The 23579-nt window shown below is 65.6% G+C and overlaps 1 protein-coding gene across 4 annotated transcripts in view; it reads left to right on the forward strand.

The window, feature by feature from the left end:
* The window catches only part of ABR (ABR activator of RhoGEF and GTPase), a 42086-nt gene that overhangs the window by 8456 nt on the left and 10051 nt on the right, over positions 1-23579 (forward strand). Inside the window, exons 1-16 of one of the 4 annotated variants that reach the window (XM_087751726.1) lie at positions 1012-1275; positions 5999-6183; positions 11260-11364; positions 12039-12224; positions 13079-13186; positions 13928-13988; positions 16524-16576; positions 16740-16880; positions 17222-17343; positions 17453-17618; positions 17743-17865; positions 17940-18015; positions 18159-18263; positions 18785-18859; positions 19006-19103; positions 19218-19349. In XM_087751726.1, coding sequence (XP_087607852.1) covers positions 1215-1275; positions 5999-6183; positions 11260-11364; positions 12039-12224; positions 13079-13186; positions 13928-13988; positions 16524-16576; positions 16740-16880; positions 17222-17343; positions 17453-17618; positions 17743-17865; positions 17940-18015; positions 18159-18263; positions 18785-18859; positions 19006-19103; positions 19218-19349 — 1797 coding nt within the window. In that variant the 5' untranslated portion in view covers positions 1012-1214. Of the gene's footprint in view, positions 1-1011; positions 1276-5998; positions 6184-8931; positions 9433-11259; positions 11365-12038; positions 12225-13078; positions 13187-13927; positions 13989-16523; positions 16577-16739; positions 16881-17221; positions 17344-17452; positions 17619-17742; positions 17866-17939; positions 18016-18158; positions 18264-18784; positions 18860-19005; positions 19104-19217; positions 19350-22543; positions 22922-23579 lie in introns of those variants that run through there. The other 3 variants (XM_087751725.1, XM_087751727.1, XM_009464549.2) reach the window with 3 other exon arrangements.

Below are 23579 nucleotides of genomic sequence, written 5' to 3' on the forward strand. Positions count from 1 at the left end.
CTCACCATGCTGGGGCTGGATACAGCCCCCCGGGATGGCAGGGCTGTGCCAGGGGCAGCAGTGGCTCTTCACCCTGGATGCCAGGTGCCAGTGGCTCCATGTGCCCCAGCCATGCCGAACCACAGCCTTGGCATTGCTGCGCTCCCTCAAACCATATCGGCTGCGTCTGAGCCTGGTGTGGACATCCTTGGGAATGGGGATCAGGTGGTGGAAGTGCCTTGGCAGGGTCCCCTCAGGTTTCCCAGCCGGGGTGGTTGTCGATGCCACCCGCGTCCTGGCACTTCACACTCCGGTGGCTCTGCCTTCCCCTTGTGCCTGGCAGAGCATTATCCCTCCTGCTCGGTTCCCATCTGGCCCTGGCGCCTGGTCCAGGCCCTTCCCCACACAGCTGAGCCCGCGGGCAGGATGCGACCGAGGGCACCGGCGGGGGATGCTGCCCGCACCCCCGGGATGGGGGCAGCGGTGCCAGCACAGGCTGAACGAGGGCAACCTCTGCACTTGAACGCTTGGCTGGCGCCCTGACATATTGGGGTTGATGACTCTGGCAATTTAGATTTCCTTTGGCTACTTGCAGCTGTGGAGGGTGGTTTAACTCCTGCCTGCCTGCGCCCTGTTCTGCCAACCTTGGCTGTACGGGGCAGGGCAGCTCCTGGCTCCTGGGGGTCCTGGTTCCTTCTGCGGTTGCCAGAGCCAGGGGGAGCGGGGCCAGGAGGAGCCTGTGTCCTTCAGGTGTAGTGGTTTGAGGGGCTGGTGAGATTTTTCTGGGGAGGGGGCACAGCATCCCTGGGTCATAGGGAAGGGATAAGGCCATGATGGAAAGGGTGATGGAGCCAGGCTCTCCCTTTCCCCCCACCCTCCTTGGGGTGGCCTGGGGGGCAGCCGCATGCCCCTGTGCCACCGCCGTCTCCTCCTCCCTGGTCCCCAGACCCCTGCGGAGGGTCGGTGTGGCTGCATGCGGGGGGATGCTGAGCTCAGCTCCCCCCGGCAAGGCAGGGGCGGGAGGCGGGACGCGCTGCCATTGCCAGGCAGCACCTCCTTCCCTGGGCACCCCTGGCAGAAGAGTCGCCGTGTGCCCGGGCAGGCGGCCGTGCCCGGCTCTCCCATCCAGCCCCCGCCTGGGCCTGCGGCCCCCCGCCTCCCGCCCTCGCCCGCTGCCTTTGTTGTGAGATGAGAGCCGGCTGGCGAGGCTGAGAGCCGGCGCAGCCCTCCCGAGCATGGAGCCGCTGAGCCACCGCGGCCTGCCGCGCCTCTCCTGGATCGACACCCTCTACAGCAGTACGTGCCCTGGGCTGGGGGGCGGCGAGGGTGGCCGGGGTGGTGGGTCCCCCCTACCTGTTGTGTAACGCTGCATCGCACTGGGGAGGGATGCTGGGCGGCGATCCCGTGCTGGGGGGCTCCTGAGCTGAGTCAAGCCTGGGCAGGGGGCAGGCGATGCTGGCAGGGGGTTGTGCTCCCCTTCCTCAGCATCCCGCATGTCCCAGTGGTAGGGCAGCGCTGTCTGGAGTCGGTCCAGCATCCTCCAGGCTCCGGGGACCCACTGCCTGCTCTGGGGGAGATGCATGAGCAGGATGGGGAATGGTGGCCCCAGTACGGTGGGGCTCACTGGAGCCGGAGCAGCCTGACATCTGGTGCTGCGCACGGGGGTCCTTGGGGACACGGGTGCTTTCTGCATTGGGTCCCATCCCCGTCCCTCCATGGCCGTGGGAAGGCTCCTCTCCCCCAGCCGTGATTTTTGCGGTGAGCTCTGAGGCGCTGCGCCGAGGATGCTGTAGCAACGTGGTGTCAGTACCTGGGGGCTGGCAGCCGGCGGGGCCGGGGGCGTCCTGCAGCAGCCTGGGGTTGTGAACACCCCCCCCCCGCCCCCCCCATCCCATGGACAGGCAGCAGGGAGGAGCGAGCCCCGGTGCCGTGTTGGTCCTGGTCCCAGTCCCACGGCAGCTGTCTCAGCGGCAGCCAAGGGAGACAGGGACACGGCGAGGGGGATGGGGGGGCTCAGTCACGGGGTCCCGTTGTTCATTCTGGGGGAGTGTTGAGCTGCGTGGGCACCCCAGGGGTGGGTTTTGGGGTGTGGGGTTGAGCTCGGAGCCTGGTGTTTGTGGGGCAGCGAGGTTTGGTATGGGTGGGTGTGTGGGAAGATGGGATGCTCCAGAGAAGGGGACACAGTGCCCCCTGCATGGATCTGGCATCTGCCATGCCCTGGAGGGAGCAGGGGCTGTGGGGGGCACGTTGCAGATGGCTGACCCCCCAAGTTTTCTGGCCTGAAGCCTCTGACACCCATAGCCAGAGGCCGCATCCAGCAGCAGCAGTCCCGGGGTCTGGTGCATCTGTGCAGCTTGTGCAGGCGGCTGGGCTGGAGCCCAGAGGCCATGTCCAGCCCCAGCCTCTGTGCGCTCCTTCCCAGCCATGGCATCTCTGCAAAGCAATGGCTCTGCCATCCCAAATCCTCTTCCAGCCACCCTTGCCGTGGAGGAGAGAGGTGTGGGGGACGCTGCTCGCTGTGGTGTTCGTGTTTTGGGGGATGCGGGGCAGGGTCTGGCCTTCATCATGCCGGGGAAGGTGGCAGCGGCGCGGAGGAGATGCTGTTTGTGTTGAGCCACCCTTTGGAGGAGGCCCGCGGAGGCAGGTCCGAGGCCAGCTCACGCATCCGTGTTGTCATGGTGAATTTTCACCCAGGCACAGGGAAGCTGCAGTGTTTCCCCAAAACCTTGCAGGCTCCATGCAGATGTTGGGCTTCTCCTGGCAGTGGGATAGGACAGATGAGCGTCAGGGTGTGCTGGTGTGCTCCTGGGGTGCCGGGGAACAGCCTGCGCCTGGCTGGAGAGCGAAGACAATGCCACCCTGAGCTGCTGTGGCTGTGCTGTCACCTGCCCGGGCTGGGAAGGAGCTGGCTGCTGTCCTTGGCTGCACTTCCTCTTGGGGACCATTGCACCGGGATTAGCCTGGGCCAGACCTGGGAAGACATGGCAGAGTGGAAACATTATTTTCCTGGGTAAAATAATCCCCCATGGGGACACGTTCCTGGCCCCGTCACTCTCCTGGGGCTGCATGCCAGCCTGCAGGGCCCCTGCCCCAATGGGTGTTGGTGTTCTCTGGGTGCCAGCCTTTGGTGTGTTATGGGGCTGGATCCAGCTCAGGACTGTAGGGCTGGGGTGTCCTTGCCCCCCAAAGCGGCTCCCCTAGGCCAGGCTGCCTCCCTCCCATGCCTGGGGTGGAGCAGGAGGATTTCCACTGCTGCTAAAAAACGGGAGCAAAAATAGCGCTGGGTTTTGGCATGGGCACAGGAACAGGCTGCAGGGGCAATGCAGCTGCGGGGGAAAGAGGGAGGTGCTCGGTTTGGGCTGGCTGGGTGGCAGGAGCACCCCGCAGGCAGGGAGATGCAGGGCCGAGCCCCTCTGTGTCCCCTCGCCCAGCAATGTCCCCCTTGCCCATCCTGGCTGCTTGGTGGTGCTTGGTTCCCTCCCTGCAGCGGGTGCTGGGGAGGTCCCTCTGCCCGGCCTCCCCAGCTGAGAGCCCCATAAATACTGCATGGCTGCAGGTGGCACAGCTGGAGGCACAGCTGGAGCCATGGGGACATGGCTCCGTCCTCCCTCCTGCAGGCAGCGGAGAGTCCCTCTCCCTGGGTGTCTGTTGGGGCAATGCCTGTAGGTTTCGTCCCCAGCTCCAGTCTGGGACTGGGACATAGATCTGCTCCAACTGGGAGCAATGGCTGCATGAGCGCTGGGTCATTCCTGCGTCCCCACAGGCCAGTCCCTTCCCCTTCATGCTGTTCATGCCGCCTTCTTCCTTGTACTGCTGTGGGTGTCACCTCCCAGGGTCCCCAGCCACCTCATTAAAGCTGTGTTCCTCGTTACCTTGCCGCTGAGCCACCCCAGCCCAGGTTGCCAGGTTTCCCACAGTGCTGGTGCTGCTCTGGGTGCCCCCATTGCCCTCCCCGTGGTTAAGCCCGGAGCTGCAGACCTTGGCCTTGGTGGAGGGGAGGCAGTGGAGCCTGGCAGCCTCCGAGTTGGTGTGCCTGGTGGGGACCATCAACTTTGTCCCCTCTCTGCTGCCTTGGCTCCACCTTAGACCCTGCCTGATGGGGAAGGGTGCTTGGGCGAGAGGTTTGGGTTTCTCTGGGGCATCCCCAGCCCGGGGACAGTGCCCGGCTGGGTGGGCTCAGGGGAGCTGCGTGGGGTGGGTGTCCCGGGGAGATGGCCATCATGGGGGGACACCAACACTAAAGCACCTCATGCTGCTTCGGTCCTGGCTGGTGCTGGAGGCATCCCAGCTGGGACCCATCAAAGGCAGGAGAGATGAGGGACACCCCACCCCGAGGAGGCAGGATGAGTTAGAGCTAGGGATCCCCTTTCCCTGGAAGCTGAGGACTGGGGGGAGATACAGGCTCCCCCATCTCTGCCCATCCAGCTTTTTTATACCCAGTTAGCTCCTGGGTTAAATGGGGCTGCTGCGGCTTGGTGAGGACAGCACCCCAGCCTCTGAGGGATGGTTATTGGCTGCTAATTGTTAATGAGGCAAGGTCTGAGAGGCGCTGTGGCGCCCTGGCAGAGCTGGGATGCATCTGGTCCATGTCGGGGCTCTCCTCCATCCCACCCCCAGATGCTGGATGGGACCACCCATCCCTCCTCACCAGCATCAGCAGGGCTCCCAGACTGAGTGGGCTTCACAGCAGTCTTTGATTTAAAGATTTATCCACTTTAAATATGAAGCCGAATGCAATATTAATGTGCTGAGTGGTGCTGGCGTGAGTCAGGGGAGTCCTTGGCCAGGGCAGTGGGGCCATGGGGATACGAAGTAGTGGCAGTGCAGGGTTTGGTCTGGGACAGCTACTCCAGCCCCACGCACCCAGTTTTGGCCAGGGTCTTCGCCAGGGTCTTGGCTGGGGTCCCCCCACTGCCTGCGGCCAGGGAGCCTGTGGGGATGGCCGTGGGGCTGCTGGCAGGGAGGGGAGCAAGGGGCCAATGTGGGGTTGGGTTGGGCAAGCCGTGCCCACCACCTCTTCGGCAGCTGCTGAAGGATTCTTGGCCCCAGGCCCTGGGCGGGGGGTGCCGGCTGCACCTCGCGGCCACCCCTGCCGCAGCCGGGTTCCCTTCCCCCTCCCCTTTGTCAGCATCTCGGGGCTGCTGCAGCCGCCTCTTCCCACTGCCACTGAGCCGCTGTCGTTTCCATGGTAACAGGTTAGGATGTACCCCGGTTCCCCCGCTGTGCCCTGGGGACCCGCCACAGACCTCAGACCCCCCCGCTCCCACTTGGGGCTCCGGCTCCCCGAAATGGCTTCTCCCAGGCCATGGGCAACGGAAGGGTTATGGGACAGTGTAGGGCATCCAAAAATGGGTCCTAGCCTGGTGTCACAGTGGCCTCATCCTGCGCTGGGGAAGGCAGACCCCTTCTACCCCCCCAGCATGGCCCGAGCCACCCACCCACCATGGAGCTGCTGCCATCCCCCTTCTTCCAGGGCAGGTGACAGTGTCCTCCATGCTGCAGACCCAGGCGTCCTGGCACCCATTCCCACGCTCTGAGGAGGATGGCCATGGGGAAGCAGGGAGGACGGTGGCTGTGGCTGCCAGCCCGGCTCCATCCCTCCTCAGGGATGGCACGGGGATGATGGCTGCCGGGCGGGCAGGACAGAGCCGCCTGCGTGGGGCCAGGGTGTCTGGCAGAGCAGCTGTCCTCACGCAGATGAGGCCTGCGGCCTCTCAATGCTGTTAATTATGCAAATATAGGGAAGTGTGTCGAGTGGAGGATGCCCTGTGGGTGGAGGATGCTGTGTGTGATGCCCTGCCTGCTCAGCTGGGCAGGCAGATAGCAGGCAGCTGAGGCTGGTGGAGCTGGGGTGGGCTGCGGGTGCAGGTGTGTGTGTCCGTGGGTGGCCCCACATATCGGACACAGGGTCAGTCACCCGCAGGTAACCGCAGGCTGGGGCGGTTGTGGTGTGCCATGCGGTGACCCTCGGCCGTGCTGCTGCCTGGATGCTCACCACCACCCTCTCTTCCCCTGGCAGACTTCAACTATGGTGCAGATGAGTACGACGCCGAGGGCAACGAGGAGCCCAAGGCACTGCCAGAGGGCTCGGAAACCATGCCCTACATCGACGAGTCGCCCACCATGTCCCCCCAGCTCAGCACCCGTGGCCAGGAGAGCGGGGACGGCGTCTCACCCACGCCCACCGATGGCCTCGGCACAGGGGTAGGTGCTCAGGACGTGGAGCTCTGTGCCGGATGCGGTTGAAGCCAGGGCTGGGGGTACCTGGCTCGATTGTTTCAGCGGTGTCGGTGGTGCTTTGGTGCTGCTGTGACCTGGTGGACTCCCCTGGCATGCCAAACCCTGCTGGCCGTGGCCCTCTGGGCTCCGGGGAGCAGCGCCCTGTTCAGCTGCTGTTTGTGAGGGTGCCACATCTGCGGGACGCGTTGCGTCCCTGCTCCGTCGTGCCACGCTGGTGGCAGAGCCAGGATGGCACGGGCCGGTGGGAGAGCGGGGTCCGGGTGCTGGAGCCCAGCCGGGTTTGCTGGGAGGCGTGGGGTCCGTGGGGTCCCCGGGGTCCCCTGCTCCGGGGAGCCCTCGGGGACAGGGCGCAGCCGCTCCGCCGGGCTGCCGGCTCCATCTAGCGGCACTTGGGGACGAGCCGCCAGCCGGGGAGGGACAACTTGTGTCCCCCCCCTCTTCTGGGGAACTTAGATTTAACCCTTCCTCTCCCTCCGCTCTTCCGAGAGCATCCTCGGGAAGCCCTTGGGGTTCATCCAGGATATTTCACAGGCGGGACCCTTGGAGAGCTGCGGGGCGGGAAACCAAAGGGAAAACAATGTTTTTCCAGAGTAAAAGTTTCCGTAAAGCCCGGGGGCGGTGAGGCCGCAGTCCCCGGGGAGATCGGGGCTGTCGTCCCGGGGTGCGCCCTGGACCGGTGGGCTCTGGGCAGGGCTCGGGGCTGGTGCGGGGCGCGACCCCCGGGGCTGGGGGCGCCCCCGGCGCCTGCTGCTGCCCCCGCTGCCGGGGTCCCGCAGCGGGCCGGGGGCTGGGGTTTGGCAGGGGGAGGAGGCCGGGCTGAAAAACATAAAGGTTTTTGTCGTGGAAAGAGTTAAGCCCTTAACCCGGATGCTGAGGCAGAGGAGGCGAGAGGTGTGGCTTCTTCCCCAGGGCTCGCTGCTGCGCAGCATCCTCCTCCCGGCACCCAGGGGAGGGAAGGAGGCAGGGCTGCCGGCCCTCTGCCACCCCGCTGCGCCGAGGACCCTGTCCCAGGGCTGGGTCCAAGCCACCCGGGCTCGGGGCCCCTTGTCCCCCCGCGGGACGTTGGGCACAGCCCTGCGAGCCCCAGCCCTGACACCCCGGTGCCGGGGTTTGGCGGTGGGGTTTGGCAATGGATGTGGTGTGGGCGATGGGCTCCGTCCCCGGGGGCCGGCGGGGATAGCGGAGGGTGGTCCTGGGGAAGCGGGGTTGAGGGGGAGACCGTGAGGGTGCTGGCAAAGCGGTGCCCCTGGGGGGCTGGTGGAGCGGGCTGGGACTGGGCGCAGGTGGTGAAGCCAGCTCGGCTGGCACTAAGGATTGGGAAGCATTGGAGCTCAGCACCGCTCTGCCTCCATCTCTTCATCTGCAGCTGCTTGTGCTGTGGCTTAGCAGAGGATCGTCTGAGTACCAGCATGTTTTATCCCTCTGTGTGTCTAGCCTAGCAATGGGCACATGCTCGTGTGCGGGTCCCACTGTGGCTGGTGGCATGGGGTGCTGCGCTCACCCCATTGCTCTTCTCCAGTGAGGCAGGACTGGTGTTGCTGCCTTTTGGAGGTGTCACATCCCAGCCTGGGGGCTAGAGGAGGTTTCTCGTGGAGCATCTCTTCTCGCAAGCTCCTGGGGCTGCTGTAACCGTGTCTGGGGCCATCTGGCCGCTGGGTGCAGACGTAGCTTGTCCCTCCCTCTCCTGCCTGGGAAACAAAAGCACCATGGTCATGGTGTGGGGTGGTGGCCCAGCCCCTGCTTGGGTGCTGCTGGGTTTGGCACTGCAGGTGGCTTTCCCCTGGGCAGGGAGTGTTCCCTACCCTGGGGACCCTGCCACAGCAGGCAGGGTCCTGGTGCCCTGGTACAGACCCCTCTTAGCAAAGGCCGGGCAAAGCCTGAGCTGCAGCACGGACACAGGGCTGGGCGCAGGCTCTGGAAAGTCCCTGTGTCTGTGTGTCCCTGCCCACTTCTCACAGCAGGAGTTTGTTCCAGGCTTGGATGGGCGCAGGGAGGAAAGCTGTCTCCTGCGGGCAGAGCACATGCAGCCGCTGGTTCCCCTTTTGCCACCGAGGAGTGGAGGGAAACTGCTGAAACAGCTCTTGCGTTAGCATCCCCTCCTCCAGCCCATTCTTGCCCCATTCGCCAGGGCCCACAATGTCCCTCACAGGCGTCACGCCACCGCTCGTGTCCCCGCTCCCCGGCGGCCTCAGGGTTGTGGTCGGGCTGGGGCAGCAGTGAGGTGCCAGTGCTGATCCCCATGGGATGCGGGGCAGATGCTGTGGGAAGGTGTGTGTCTCAGCTGTGTTGCCCTGCGGAGCTGCCAGGTCCCCTCTGGGGTGGGGGAGGGTCCGGGACCCTTCTGGGGGTGTGGGGCCAGGTCCTCTTATGGGACCTGATCCTGCTGCTGCCTTCCGAGGTCACTTCTTGCTGGTGGCAATCCCTGTGGTCCGTCTCTCTGCCTGGCCACGGGACACGGGGGGACCAGGGGGCCGTGGCAGGCAGGACGGGTGCTCTCCCCTTGCTGGCTGCTCTGCCTAGTGAGGGTGCGAAGTCCTGGTAGGGGTCAGGGGACCCCTCCCCATGGGTCTCACTGGGCACGCCGAGCTCTGCCAGCGTTGGGAGAGCCGGCTTGGGGAAGGCGGCTGCTGCGCCCCAGCCTTGACCACACGCCGCCAACGGAGCAGCCCCACCTCCAGCGCCAAGAGATGCATTTCCTGTAGCGAGCGCGCAGGGCGGAGCAGCGGGGCTGGCTGGGGCGCAGGGCGGCGGGCAGCGGCCCTCCACTGCCGGCGGCCCCCCAGGGGCTGAGCGGAGGCCAGGGGAGAGTCAGGCTGTCCCTCTTGTCCCACTGCTGGTGACCCCGGAGTTGCCGCTGCTGCCGCTGCTTCAAGGCGGTTGTACAGCCGCCCCAAGAGTGCCTGGTGCTGCAGCCGGGACGCCAGGGGCCGAGGGCCGGAGCTGGGGCAGGCGGGAGCACCGGGGATCCCATAATGGTTCCTTTCATCCCACGGCGGTGGCTGGTGTCCAGGGCTGAGTCAGGCTGGGCCGGTTTGGCCGCGTGAGCCCCTCGCCTGGAGCCTCGCGGGGTTCCCTCCGCCCCCCGCTGCCCGGCCAGCCATGGAGGAGGAAGAGGAGGCCATAGGGTACCTGGATAAAGTGCTGGAGGATGAAGATGACTCTGAGCCAGGAACCCCCACCAGCCCTGGGTCTCCGTTCTCGGCCGGCGAGAAGGTGGGCAGCAGGGGCAACCCCGCTCCCGTGCTGGGTGGTGGTGGGGGGAAAAGGGGCATCTTGCTGGTGCTGGTGATGCCCAGATCTCGGGGCAGCTCCTGGGTCGGTGTGGTGGGTGCTGGTGCGGAGTAGAGCTGGGGGGGCAGCGGGAGCATCACCACAGCCCCTGCGGCTGGGGGCACAGGGCTGCCCCACACATGGGGTGCAGAGGGCTCAGTGGGTGCTTGCGCAGAGCGGGGCGAGTACCCGGCCTTCCTCCCGTGGGGGAGTGGTGGCCACGCGTGCTGCTGGGGGGGTGCTGTGTGGCTCAGCAGAGCCGGCGCCGGATGCTCAGGAAGGGGCTGGACCACACTCTGCCACTGCCTCACCGCACAGCCACCAGCAACCCCTAAATGGCCCCAAACCCTGGTGCTGGGGGATGGCACTGGGGGGACCCCTGTGCTGGCAGGCACAGCCCAGCACCATTCTCTCGCCCGCCCTGCCAGGGGTGCCTGGGTGCCCCCAGAGGGCTGGCATGGGGCTAGAGGAGGGCTGGTCCCTGCTCTCCCTGGGGTCTCCTGCATGGAGTGGCTGCCAGACCCTGCTTTAGGGCTGCTGCTCTGGGTCACGGGGATCCAGCTGGCATCGTCCCCACGGGGCACTGCAGGCCCTGGGCACGGACGGGCCCCTTATCTGCCCAGCTCCTGCGCAGGGCCCAGGCAGGGGAAGCAGGAAGAGCCCATGACTAATCGGTGGCAAAGAGCCCACGAGCTCCCAGCGCACAAAACTGCCCCCCCCATCCAACCTCTGCTGCGCCAGTCACCGTGGCCTGGCCTTAATGGTGCAGCCTGGCGGGGAGCTGAGGGGTGGGCATCCCGGTCAGTGCAAGCAGCCCCCGGCGCCAGCTGGTGGATGCCGGCGCAGGATGGGGAGATGCTGATCTGCGGCTGTGCCCACCCTGGGGCCGTACACCCCTGGGTGGCTGCAGCAGCCAGGTACAATGGCCAGGGCTGGCAGGGTCAGGCAGTGCAGGCAGGGGCAAAACAGGACCAATATACCCCCAAACTGTCCCGAATGGCTCATTGACAAGAGCGACTGATGTCCCCATGGCTTTGCTTGGTCTGGGTCTGGGTGGCAAAGCCCAGCTCCTCACTGTGATTTTTAGGACAAACAGTGCTGTGGGGGAGGCCAGGGCACACCAGGCATCTGAGGCAGTCCAGGGGCCGGGGCATCCATGTCTGGGCACTGGCAGAGCCTCGCTGGGGGTCCCAGAGCCCACCAGCCCAGCTGAGCATTGCCTGTCTCCCTGCTGTGAGGGTTGTACTGCTGGAGCACCAGTGCTGCAGCAGACACGGGCATGGGCTGAGCCACCGGTGGCTGGAGCAGCAGCGGGGCCCCACACAGCCCGGGACCTGCCCCAGTGCCACCAGGCAGTGACCGCTGGGGTGGCACTTTCCTGGGAAAGCCTCAGCTGGGGAAAAGGATGGTGCTGGATCACGTGGCAGCACCATCCACCGCTGGGCATGATTTCACCGGGTGCCTCTAGACTCTGCCCCAGGAGAGTCCTGCCGTGCTGCACGCCACCCTGGAGTGCTGCCAGCAGCACTGGGCTCCTGGCCAGCTGGGAGCAGGGAGGGGGAGCAAAGCCAGCGCAGCCCGTGGCTTCCCAGCTGGCTCCAGCCTGGCTGTGCCGCCCAGCGGGCACATGCCTGGCCCTTGTCATGGAGCTTCCCTGATGCTGGCGGGGAGACATGCCCACACGGGGATCCTGGGGATGGGCTGGTGGGATGAGGGTTTTCCTCCTGTGCCAGTTGCTGGCTCAGCTGGGTTCCTTGCTGTGTTGCACAGGGCGAGCGAGATGCTGGCAAAGGCCTGGAGATGCGGAAGCTGGTGCTCTCTGGTTTCCTGGCCAGCGAGGAGATCTACATCAACCAGCTGGAGGCCCTCTTGTTGGTGAGCACAGCCCCCAGGCCAGGCACCCCCTGCAGGGACGTCCCCCAGCAGGGATGGGTGGGTGGGTGGATGGACAGATGGATGGATGGATGGATGGATGGATGGATGGATGAGGTAATTTCTTCCTGGACAGCCTCCCCCAGGCAGGTCTGGTCTGGGTGCTACCTGGGCAGGAATAAAGCTGCAGGAGCCATGCCAGAGCCAGCCTTGTTGTGGTCTGGCTGCCCCTGTCTCGCTTCCCCCTGCTGCCAGCGTGCCTGGCAGGGAGGTATTTATAGCCCAGCTTCCTCTTGTGGACTCTCTGGCCCTCGTGGCGGAGACGCTGTTGCATAACACAGGGGTCACCACTGCCACGGACGGGGAAGTCTGCGGGGATGCACAAGCCAGGAGCAGCCCCTCGGTCCAGCTGCCAGCCGGGATCCATCCCAGGTGGCCCTCGCTGCCAGCTCAGATCCCCCTTGTCCCCAGCATCCCTGGGCTCCTGCACCAACAGCGTTAGCGTGGCTGCAGAGGATGTGGCCATCGCTGCCCGTGGTGCGGTGGCAGGGCTGGGCAGGGTTGCCTGCGGGGTGTGGGTCTGGGCTGCCATGAGCCACGGTGTGGGGCTGGAGGAGTCTCAGGGTCGCTTCTCCTCCCAGCCCTCATCTCAAATGCTCTCCCTTCTCCTTTGGCAGCCTATGAAGCCACTGAAGGCCACGGCCACTACGTCGCAGCCAGTCCTCACTCTCCAGCAAATCGAGACCATTTTCTACAAGATCCAGGATATCTACGAGATCCACAAGGAGTTCTATGACAGTCTGTGCCCAAAGGTGCAGCAGTGGGACAGCAACATCACCATGGGCCACCTCTTCCAGAAGCTGGTACGCTCCTTCCACAGGGCTTACTCTGCTTGGAAGAGGAAGAGGGCTGGGGAGATGGAGCACCGTGCTGTGGGGCTCAGCCCCACGGCGTGGCTCAGCTCACGCCCTGCCACATGCTCACTGGTGGCCGTGGGACTTCTTGCATCCCTCCCTGCAGCAGCCGCCGCTGCCTGCCCAAGCCCACCAATCCCAGGATGGGAGTTAGTGCAGCCTCCGTGCCCCTTGCTGCAGCAGGGATGCCCACAGCTGGTGGGTCCTGGGTGCAACTGTGGCAGGGTTTTGGCTGCAGGTGCATGGTGTGGCTTTGCCATGTGGTCTGGCTTTGCCGCAGGGCTGGCAGGAGCCCGGGCATGCGGGTGACCCTCTGGGGAGAGGCAGGGAGTTGCTGCCTCTTTGCCCCCAGCTGCCTGCGGGTGCTGTGGTGATGGCTCCCCGGGGTCATGCTCCAGGTCCTGCCACTGCTGCTTCGGACTTGTGATGGGAGCACAGGCTGTGCCTGCAGGTGTCGTGGCGGTGGCCATGCCGGGGAGGGGAAGAGGAGAAGGCAGGTTGAAGGGTGCTGGGAAGTGGCTGTAGCTTCAGCCTCCACTGTCCAGGCACCCATTGGCTTTCCACTGGATTTCAGAGGGTTGTGGGGGCACAGGGCTGGGCTGGAGCCCCACCATCCTGCCCCAGGCAAGGGCTTTCCCTGCAGGGCCAAGCATGCAGCCCTTGAGCTGGCTATGGTCTGGCAGGGTGTCCTGCCGGGAGGGGACAGCTCTGTGCAGTGTCCCCTTGGTGGCTGCCTGGCCCCTTGTGCTGTGGGGGGGCTTCAGCATCCTGCTGGGTGCCCAGCTAACCCCCACTCCCTGCAGGCCAGCCAGCTGGGGGTCTACAAGGCCTTTGTGGATAACTACAAAATCGCGCTGGAGACCGCAGAGAAGTGCAGCCAGAGCAACTACCAGTTCCAGAAGATCTCTGAGGTAAGCTGGACCGGGGCTGTGCAGGGGGGACGGGGCTGCCACGGCTGGGCTGTCCCGGTGCAGGACAGAGAACACCGTCCCTGTGGCCAAGCCAACTGTGTGCGCCCCATGGAGATGCCCTCCCTGCCCTGGGGACTCTTGGGGACCGTCTCCAGAGGGTCATGGCTTCTGGGTGTTGTGGGGGTTTGCCCCCTGTCTCATGCAAGCTCAGGTCGGGCTCAGCTCTTGCTACTGTCATTTTTGGGATGCTGGGGCAGCCCACACCCACTCAGTCCATCCAGTGAGTGTGGGTGCTGGGTACCTGTGGCTCATCTCTTGCTGGCTGCATCTCCATGCCTGGCTCCCCTATAGAAATGGGGAGCTCCGTGGCCGCAGCCCGGCTCCCCGCTCCCTCCAGCCCCTCCGCAGTAGGGCTGTTCAGCTTGGTGGGACCAGCAGCCTCCCCACGCCAGCTGTGGGTGCCCTGCTCAGGGGAGGCTCATGGGGCACGTGGGGGCTGCCCTGTGGGTCCACCATGTCCCAGCCACTGGGTGCAGCCAGGGCTGTTCCCGGCCAGGCAGCGTCCCGTACAGTCCACACCTCCACCCCAGCACCCCTGTGTGGCCTCCAGCATGGCCAGGCTGGGGCTGGGGGGAGATATCAGAGTGCAGGAAGGGTGGGGGGCACCCCATGACCTTGAGCAATGACCTTCCCTCCCCCGAGCCCCCCATGGGCTGCTCTGATGGGCCTTTCCCTCCCTAGGAGCTGAAGGTGAAGGGCCCCAAGGACTCGAAGGAGAGCCACACGTCCGTCACCATGGAGGGTACGGCAGGCACGGGCATGGGGAGGGGGACGCAGCCTTTTGTCTGCATGCGGGACTGGTGCGGATTAATTACTGAGCAGCTCCCGCGAGTGGAGCCCTTTGTGTTGCCGTGTGCGGAGCTGGCAAGGATGAAGGGGAACGCAGCTCTTTAGGATGCTGGGGGCGTGCGGCAGCCCCCCACCCCCTGCCCACCCCCTCCTCCCCGCCCGCCGGCTGCGCTGAGAGCCATGCTGAGGGGCCGATGCCGTGCTGCAGCCGGGCTGAGCTGCCGCGGGGCGGCAGAGATGGCTGCGCGGAGACGGGGCTGCCATGGAAATCCTTGTCGTCGTCCGGCTCTGCTGTAACTGCACCTACGGTGAGGTGGGGTGGTGCGGCTCCGAATTCGGGTGCTGACGGGGAGCGATGCTGTGGGGACGCTGGCCTGGGGCTGGCTGTCCTTGCCTGGGGGTGGAGGCTGCGTTGTGCTCTGCAGCCTGAAGTTGGGAGCGTCTTTGTTCCAGGCTCTATTGAATCATCTTGGCTCCGGCACATGTGGCCACACGCTCGCCTTCCCCACCGGGCAGGGGCTCGTGCCAGTGGCGGGACAGCGAGGGCCTGGGGCGGGCGGGGGATCCCTCTCTGCCTGGGCTGTGCCGCGGGGAGGGCGATGGGGTCCCTGTTTGCTTGCTGGAGGCTATGAGCGTCGTGAGGCTGGAACGCCCATCTCTCCGCAGCTGGGGAAGAGAGGTACGGGGCATCCCTGCCTGCTGGTGCCTGGACCCATGCTGCCCACATATGGGTCTCGGGCTGGCGGGATGGTGCCGACGAGGAGCCCTGTGCTCCTCCCTTGTGCCGGAACTGCCCTTCCCAGGGCTTCCCTGTGCTTTGCGTGTGCCTGTAGCGATGAGGGTCCATCCTCCCTGTGGATCCAGGGCGGGGAGCGGGGGGAACACCCTGCCTGCCCCCTCCGTCCCAGAGCAGGGCTCTCACTGGCTGCTGCAGGAAGCAGGGCTCCGGTTTTACCTGCTGGCGTGGAGTCGGGGGGGATGCAGCCTCCGGTTCGGGGTACAGCCCCACATCCTCACCTCCCGAGCAGAGACCCCTCTCTCAGGACCGGGTGCCACGAGGCAGCACCCTCTGGGGGAGACGGGATGGGAGCCCCCCACGGCTCATAGCGCAGGGTGGGGCAAGCGGCACCTTTCCCTCCTCTCCCCCAGCCCGAAGCCGAGCCCTGCTTGGCCCCAGCAGTTTGGGGAAGTCGTCTGAAGCAAAGGGGAAACCCAGAGGCATCAGCCTGGGTGTAAGCAGCCCTGGGAGGCATGCGAGCGGACTGGTGCGGGGAGCAGCACCATAGATGTGCTCTGTGCCTTCGCCGACCCAAAGAGCTGGGGAGGAGGAGGAGGGTCTGGCTGTTTGGGGTGAAACGTGCCTCTGAAGAGCCCCCGGGGTCAGTTTCCCACTGGGAGGGTGCGCAGCAGGCGAAAGGGGGTGTCTGTGCCTTGTGTGTGGGGCAGCTCGGCCCCCCTGCCCCGGCCAGAGCTGCAGATGCAGGGATGGGGGGGTGCAGGGAGGGGACACAGGGCAGCGGCATTGGGACGATGCCTCAGCCCCTGGGGTCTCTGTAGGTGGGGGTTTTGCTGCCGATGGAGCAGGCTGGGTTCCCCTTGCACCCAGGACTGGCTGGGACAGGGGGATACAGGGCATCTCATGGGGTGGCAGAGCCCCGTGAGGGCAGGTGGGGAAAGGACCCGCTGCTGAGCCAAAAGGGAAACCGAAAAAGCTGCCCGCTGCTGGGGGTGATGAGCAGCTCTCCCGCTCCACAGCCACCACACAGCAGGCTGGTGGTGCCGGTGGCTGTGCTGTGCCAGGGGAGGTCCTTCACCCCAGAGGGGGATGTGCTGGCACAGTTGTGGTGGGGACGTCCCACAGCTGGTGGCAGTCAGGGCAGAGCAGTGTTTGCGACGGCCTCTCTGGCTTTGCCACCCATGACCTGTGGCAGCAGAGGGGAGGAGGACATGGTGTCTGGGTCGGTGTCCCCATTGGGCCCTGTCCCGGGGCAGGGACAGATCTTGCCAGCATGGGGCCGTGGCTGGAGCAGAGCGTCATGCGGGAAGTGCCACACAGCAAGCACCATGCAGTAGTTGTCAGGGCTTGTCAGCCCAGCAAGGACCTCACAGGCACCCGCGCTGCAGGCGAAACCCCTTGGGTGCAGCCCCGAAATCAAGGTGCACGTCGGGCAGCTGCCAGCACTGGGCTCTGCCCTTGCTCCGCATACCAGCTCGGCCGTGGTTTCTCCTGCCCCTGGCGCAGCAGGGCACGATGCTGTGGCCTTGAGCCTTGGCTCACCACTGCTCTGGGCAGTAACGTGATGGTCCAGCTGGCTCCATGCAGAATGGCCTCCAGATGCTTGCCCAGGGCTCCATGCAGACCTGGGGGTCTCTGGGCATCTCGTCTCCCCTCCTTGCCCCTGCAGGGTGTGGCACTGGCCCTTGTGGGTGGGAGAGGGGCTCGGGCCCTGGGGGCGGGTGGCTGCTGACACCTCCTCTCTCCCTGCAGCACTGCTGTACAAACCCATCGACCGGGTGACGCGGAGCACCCTCGTCCTGCATGTGAGTGTGATGCCAGTCCTGGGGCGGGGGGTAGCGGTGGGCTCTGCCCCCATTGCTCCTGGGAACCCGCAGCTGTGGGGAGGGCTGCTGGGGGGTCTCCGGGGTGGGTGCTGCAGGCAGGGCAGTACCCTCAGGCTGCTCAACCATGCCTGTCCCCTTCCAGGATCTCCTCAAACACACTCCGGCCGACCACCCTGACTACCCGCTGCTCCAGGACGCCCTCCGCATCTCGCAGAACTTCCTCTCCAGCATCAATGAGGACATCGATCCCCGGAGGACAGCGGTCACCACCCCCAAGGGGGAGGTGAGCCAGCGGGGCGGGCAGTGCCTGGGCGCAGGGTGAGGGCTGAGCCCTCTGCCAGCCCCTGGCTGGTGTCTTCACCCTGAGGAGCTCCATGGTGCTTGGCCAGGAGATGGAGGGTTTCCTCTAGACGCAGTCCTGGGTGCAAGGTTAGGGCTCTAACTGGTCCTTGCTGCTTGCTGGCACCCTACTGAGAGTATGGGACCCAAAATAGCACCCAGAGGACATGGACCTTCCCATGCCCTTGTTGATTTAGCTGTGGAGAGGGACAGGAGCATCCGTCCCCTGCGGTTTGTTGGCCTTTGCTCCCTGCCCACTCTCACACCAGCCCTGCTGCCCCGCAGACCCGGCAGCTTGTCAAGGATGGCTTCTTGGTGGAGCTGTCAGAGGGCTCGCGGAAGCTGCGGCACGTCTTCCTCTTCACCGACGTGCTGCTCTGTGCCAAGCTGAAGAAGACGGCGGTAGGGTAAGGAGGGTGCTGGGTATGGGGGGAATGTGTCACAACCCTCCGGTGGGCAGAGGGACATGCCAGGAGGGAGATCAGGCATCACTCAGTGCCCACTCCCCGGCCGCAGGAAGCACCAGCAGTACGACTGCAAGTGGTATGTGCCCCTGGCCGACCTGGTGTTCCCCTCGCCGGAGGAGTCGGAGCACTGCCCGCAGGTCCACGTCATCCCCGACCATGAGCTGGAGGACATGAAGATGAAGATCTCGGCCATCAAGAGCGAGGTGCAGAAGGAGGTGAGAGGAGGGTGTGGGTGGTCAGGGAGGGCGTGAGACCTGCTGGCAGGGTGGGTGCCTTCCTCTGGAGACATGGAGGGGCCGGGGGCACCTGCGAAAGCTCCTGTCCACTCCCTGCCTGCAGAAAGCCAACAAGGGGCAGAGCCGGGCCATCGAGCGCCTCAAGAAGAAGATGTTTGAGAACGAATTCTGGCTGCTCCTCAATTCGCCCGCCATCCCCTTCCGCATCCACAACCGCAACGGGAAGGTGAGGAGGGTGGGCTGGGGGCCGGGCTCAGCCCTGCCTGCGCACAGCCTGCCACATTGCCCTCTTTCTTGCAGAGCTACCTCTTCCTGCTGTCCTCTGACTATGAGAGGTCCGAGTGGAGGGAGGCCATTCAGAAACTGCAGAAAAAGGGTAAGTTTGGGGCTGCCAAGGCCCTTTTGGGGCTCCTGGCCCCCCTAGGGACCATGAGGAGGTCCCACAGGATCACAGCCTGCTCAGTCCCTGGGCCAGCACTGGCTGCATCCCTCTGAAGCTCCCCTCCTGTCCTCTGCCAGATCTCCAGGCCTTCGTCCTGAGCTCGGTGGAGCTGCAGGTGCTCACAGGATCCTGCTTCAAGCTACGCACTGTCCACAACATCCCTGTCACCAGCAATAAGGACGGTGAGTGTCTGCTGGACTGGTGCGTCCCTTTTTGCCTCCAGATGATGCCAGGGAGGAGCTGCAGGGTCCCTCAGCTGGAGCAGGGTCCCTGCTCGGGGACCCTGGCTGTGCAGGGGGACAGCTACCCACCAGGTGGCACTGCCGGAGCAGAGTCGGGCTCCCAGGCAGAGCAATCCCGGCTGCAACATGGGGCTGCTTTTGGGGTCTCTCCAGCACCCCCATGGGCTGGGTAGGACAAGGGTGTCCCCAGGACGAGACCCCGCCAGCCCTACTGGGAGCCTCCCCCAGGGCTGTCCAGCAGCAGCAGCAGGAGAGCTCAGGATGTCCAGCAGGGATGATCGGCAGCGGGGGTATATGTGTCCTCTTCTAGACCTTGGGGATATATATTGGGGTGTCACGGCAGGCACCTAGTGCTTGCTGTGGCAAAGGCTGCATCAGGGACGGCCAGCCCCGTGTGCTGGCCCTGAGGTGCGGGAGGTGGCAGCTGAGCCCTGACACAGCTTCTGCTCTCCCCGCCACAGACGATGAGTCCCCTGGGCTCTACGGGTTCCTGCACGTCATCGTCCACTCCGCCAAGGGCTTCAAGCAGTCTGCCAGTAAGTGTGGGTGCCCACCCTTGCTCGGAGGGGCTGGTGCCAGTGGGGGAGCTGGGGTCCAGCATGTGGCCCCACTCTGCCCACAGCGACCCCCTGGGAGCCGGTGGGGATGTTTGTCGGGCGCTGAGCAGTGTCTGCTCCCCCAGACCTTTACTGCACACTGGAGGTGGACTCCTTTGGCTACTTCGTCAGCAAAGCCAAGACCAGGGTTTTTCGGGACACCACCGAGCCGCAGTGGAACGAGGTGAGAAGAGAGTGGGATGCAGGGAGGGGACTGTGCTCCCCCTTTCCCTTCTAGCCCCAGTTTCGAAGCTGCTCTGGGCTGCTGGAGCTGAGCCACCCTCCCTCCGCACCCCAGGAGTTTGAGATCGAGCTGGAGGGCTCCCAGTCCCTGCGCATCCTCTGCTACGAGAAGTGCTATGACAAGACGAAGCTCAACAAGGACAACAATGAAATCGTGGACAAGATCATGGGCAAGGGGCAGATCCAGGTACACGCTGGGGCTTTTGGACATCTCACCCGATGTTTTACCTCTTGGGGCCAGGCACCTGGGCTGGGAAGGTTGCCCTGGGGTGATGTGTGGGATGGGAGATGCCTGGCAGCATGGGCAGGCAGCTCTGCTTTTGGGAGCGGGGTACAGGGATTATGGCCCAGGGTTGAAGGCAGCGAGGTGGGCGGGCATCAGGCATGTGGGTGATGGTCCCAGGGCGCAGCGGCTGCAGGAGGTGGGACAAAGTGAGAGGGGGTCTTGCGGAGGTGGCAAAGCCAGTAGCCATCCCCCAGACATGCGTCCAGCCCCAGCTGGCTGGAAGCGTTTCCGTTCAGCCACACTCCGTACCACAGCCCCAGGAAGGGCTCTGAGCGTGCAGCCCCCCGTCCCTCCCTGCCAGCCGTGGCTGTCCCCCTCTGCCACCATCTGCCTCCCCTGCACCTCCATCAGCTGCTGTTATGGCAACGAGGGTTTCCAGGGCAACAGCTGAGCCACCTCTGATTGGCAGTTGCCAGGCAGGGAGGATGGAGGCCTGGACTGCCCTGAGATGCTCCCAGGTGAGCAGGACCTGGAAGGTGGAAGAGGGGGGCAGGCAGCCCCCAGACCCCGCATCCCCCAGCACCTGCCTTGGCCAGGCTGCAGGGAGGCCCAGGGCAGCAGGGATGGTTCAGGATGGAGGTGCCCCTGTGTTTTCCTGGTGGGGACCCCCAGTCTGGCTGCCATCCCCCCTGTGCTGGGGACAGCGTCATGCCCAGGACACAGCCCTCGACCTAAGGCTGCTTCAAAGGGCCTGGCGCGGCCACTTGCTCCGTGGGAAAGTGGCTGAGGGCAGGTCCCCGGGGAGCGGCGAGCAGCACGGAAATGCTGCTGGGAAGGGGACACTGCGGGGGGACAGCACCACACGGGTGCAGGATGGGAGATGGGGGCTCGGCGTCACCGGCGGCTTGTTCATGCCTGAAATCACCCGTCTGTTGCCCTCTCCCCGGGGGAGCAGCGGCATGAGGGTGGCACTGGGCCAAGCGGGAGGGCTGGGGCAGGGAAGGGGCTCGGTGCCCCGCAGGAATCAGCCCAGCTGCACTCTCGGAAATAGCCTGGGTCAACAAACATGAGTCACTCTGGGAGACGCGGGGGTCGGGACAGGGACAGCACAGCTTGTCCCTGCTGTGCAAAAGTCGTGGGGGAAGAAAGGGAGAGAGAGGAGGAGAGAAGGCCCTGGGGCTGCTTATCCCAAGGAGGACCTGGCTGGAAAGAGCAGTGTCAGGGTTGGGGCTGTCCCTCTGTCACCGAGAGCCACAGCTCGGCCCCTGCCCCGGGAGTGAGGTGGGTGGCAAGGCTGGGATGGAGCAGCGCGGCTGCAGGCAGGATGGGCAGTGCTGCTCATGGGGCTGTGGGTTGTGGCCAAGCCCCAGTGTTGCCCCCGTGCCCTCTGCCCTGAGCTTTTCAGGCAGCAACGCTGCCCCGGATGGTCCTTACCCCAGCCGGTCCCTGGGCTCATTGTGAGCTGCTGCTGGTTCCAGTTAGCAGCAGTAGGAGACACTGGGAGCACTGGGGTCAGCAGCTCAACGAATGCCTGTGGTGTCTGGGGGGGTGCCAGGATGGCTGAACCCCCACTGCATAGCCGGCGCTGTGCCCACTGCCCAGCTCTAATCTGACGGCCCAGGCATGTGGGTTGGCCACGAAAGCAGCTTAGTGTCATCATGGGCTCGCAAGAGTGGGCCAGCGTGCAAGGGGGACACTGCAGCCCGTCTGCAGGGAGCAGCGGGGGCCTCCTGAGGCTGTGGAGGTGCCATGGGTGGGAGTCATGTCTTGCCAGACCAGAGGACGTGGCTGGGTCCACGGAGGGGCTGGGGTTGGCACCAGTCTCCTTTCAAGCATCCTGGCAATGAGCCCCAAGGGCTCTGTGGCATGGCGAGCGTTGGACCCCTGCCCCGCACCCTGTGCCGCATCAGGACAGCTCTGCTGCAGCTCCCACTTGGCATTAACCCCGTTTTGTTGTTGTTAACCCCGTTTTGCATGTGGTTTCCAAGGCTTGGACATGCCGTGGTCAGGGTAGAGGTGCCGTGGGGGGGCTCGTGTCCCCATGGGGGGCTCGTGTCCCCAGCACTGCAGGGCTCAGCCGTGCTCTGAGCTGTCCCAGTTGCTCCCAGCAGCCAGGCTGCCTCACGTGGGGCTGTGTCCAGTGGGTGCTGGCAGGGGTGCCCGGGTGCTGTGGCGGGCTGGCAGACAGATGCTGGGAGTAGGCAGAGCAGGCTGCGGGTGCTTGTGCCCACATTGCAGAGAGGAGAGACTTGGTCTGTGCCCTGGGGTGGGTGAGGAGACAGGCAGTGGGTGCATGAAGGGGGTATCGGGGTGATGCCGGGGGGACGGGGCTGGATGGAGCAGCCCCTTACCCAGCCCCCATTTGATGCACAGGGGGGATGCGGCTGGCGAAGTGGAGCCTGTGTTGTCATGGGCACGGTGCCTGCTGTACCCGCAGGGAATAACTGCCTGTCCGTCTGTCCGCCTCGCGCTGGGCTGGCAGAGGCTTTGGAGGGGGGGATTTGTGCTGTCAGGGCTCCCTGGACCTGTGGGGACCCCCAGGGTGACCCATGTGGACTCAAGGGGCTGCTGAGTGGACTCAGGGGGCTGCTGAGGGCTGGACCTGGGGACAGTGTGGGTCCCCCCCCCGCCCACCCTGCACCTCGCCATGTTCCTGCCTGTCAGGAGCAGCAGTGGGCAGGCAGGCAGGGACCCTTCCAGGGCTGGGGCACAGGGCAGAGCCCTGCCTGCACCCCATGCCCCTGCCCTGCAGCCCTGCCTCACCGCATCACCCCCTGGCAGCAGGGCTGACGAAAGCCGGGGCAGGCTGGTGGGGGGGTGCGGGGGGGGTCCCCGCCTGTCCCTCGGCCTGACAGGAGACCCCAAAAGTCCCATCCCCGTGCCTCTTCCCGAGACCAGGAGGTCCAGCCTGGCTCCTCCGCGGAGCCGGGGATGCTGCAGCCGACAGCGGCGATGCCTCCTGGGGCCGCGGCTGCCAATGGCGCGGGGAAGCGGGTACCGGGGGTTACCGGGGGGTACCGGCGGCGGGGAGGCCGGGCAGCCCCTCCAGCCTTCCCGAGCAGCGGCAGGGCGAGAGTTAAACGCGTGGGGGCCGGGGGGGGGGGGGGGGGGCTGCCTTTGAGTCACTTCCTCGAAGGGGGAGGGAGGCTTTTGGGGCTGCCGAGCCGCCTCTCGCCAGCCTGGCTCACACCCTGAAGATGAGCCCTGCCCGCTCGCCTCCCCGCCGCCCCAGCCGGGCTCCCCTCGCCGGTCCCGGCCGCCGCTGACCTCTCCCGCCCGGAGCAGAAGGGATGTGGGTGCTGTCCTAACCCGACCCCAGCCACCCGCCCCGGGCCCTCCCGGCCACCCTCTTCCCGCCTCCCCGAGCCGAAGAGGTCGTCGCGATGACCGAGGTGCTGGTGCAGCCGGAGGGCAGCCCCGGCCCCGTGGGCGAGCGGCCGGAGCACGGCGTGGAGGAGCCCGAGGGGAAGCGCCCCCCCAACACGGGTGCCCGTCTCTGGGGCAGGGTGCGCAGCAAGCTGCTCCGGCAGAAGGTGCCTCTCGGGGTGCGCGGCGCGGGGACGGCTGGGGGGGGACGGTGGCAGGGACCAAATGGGCTCTGGGACAGCTTTGCTGTGTCGCCGGGCTCTGCTGTGTGTGGTGGCTGTGGCTTTTTTGGCTGGTGGCTTTGTGGGGTTGCAGGGGGCTTCTGATATGGAGGGGCTGTATTGCTTGTGGGGAGAGGGCTGTGGGGTCCGTGCGTGGAGCGAGGAGGCTGTTCGGGTGCTTTGGGAGCTCTCAGAAGCAGTTAGCAGCCTGTGGAGTGCTCATTTCCCTCCTTCCCTCTCCCTCTGTGTGCTGGGGGGCCGGGAGGGCTGAGCCGTTTGTGCTGGGGGTCCTGCAGATGCAGGGGAGCTCCCCTGCCCAGCCCTGGGGCTCACCCAGGAGGCAGCGATGCTTGCAGGCTGCCTGGGGCCGTGGCCCCAAGCACCCGGTGCCTGTGTACCCCTTCTCACCAGGACGCTGCTTGGTTTGCAGCCCCCCTCCCCGGGTCCATCCAGGCTCCCCTGAGCTCACAGCTGTGTCGCAGGCCCATCAGCCGGTGCTGCTCATCTTTGTGGCAGGACGGAGGGCAGGAATAGGCAACGGAGGTGATGAAGGCAGGGGGACAGCACCGTCGCAGGCTGTCCCAGAGCCCCCACAATCTCATGG

This window comes from Nipponia nippon, unplaced genomic scaffold (genome assembly GCF_047370975.1).
Source record: "Nipponia nippon isolate SJK-2023a ecotype South Korea unplaced genomic scaffold, ASM4737097v1 scaffold_15, whole genome shotgun sequence".
Classification (NCBI taxonomy): Eukaryota; Metazoa; Chordata; class Aves; order Pelecaniformes; family Threskiornithidae; genus Nipponia; species Nipponia nippon.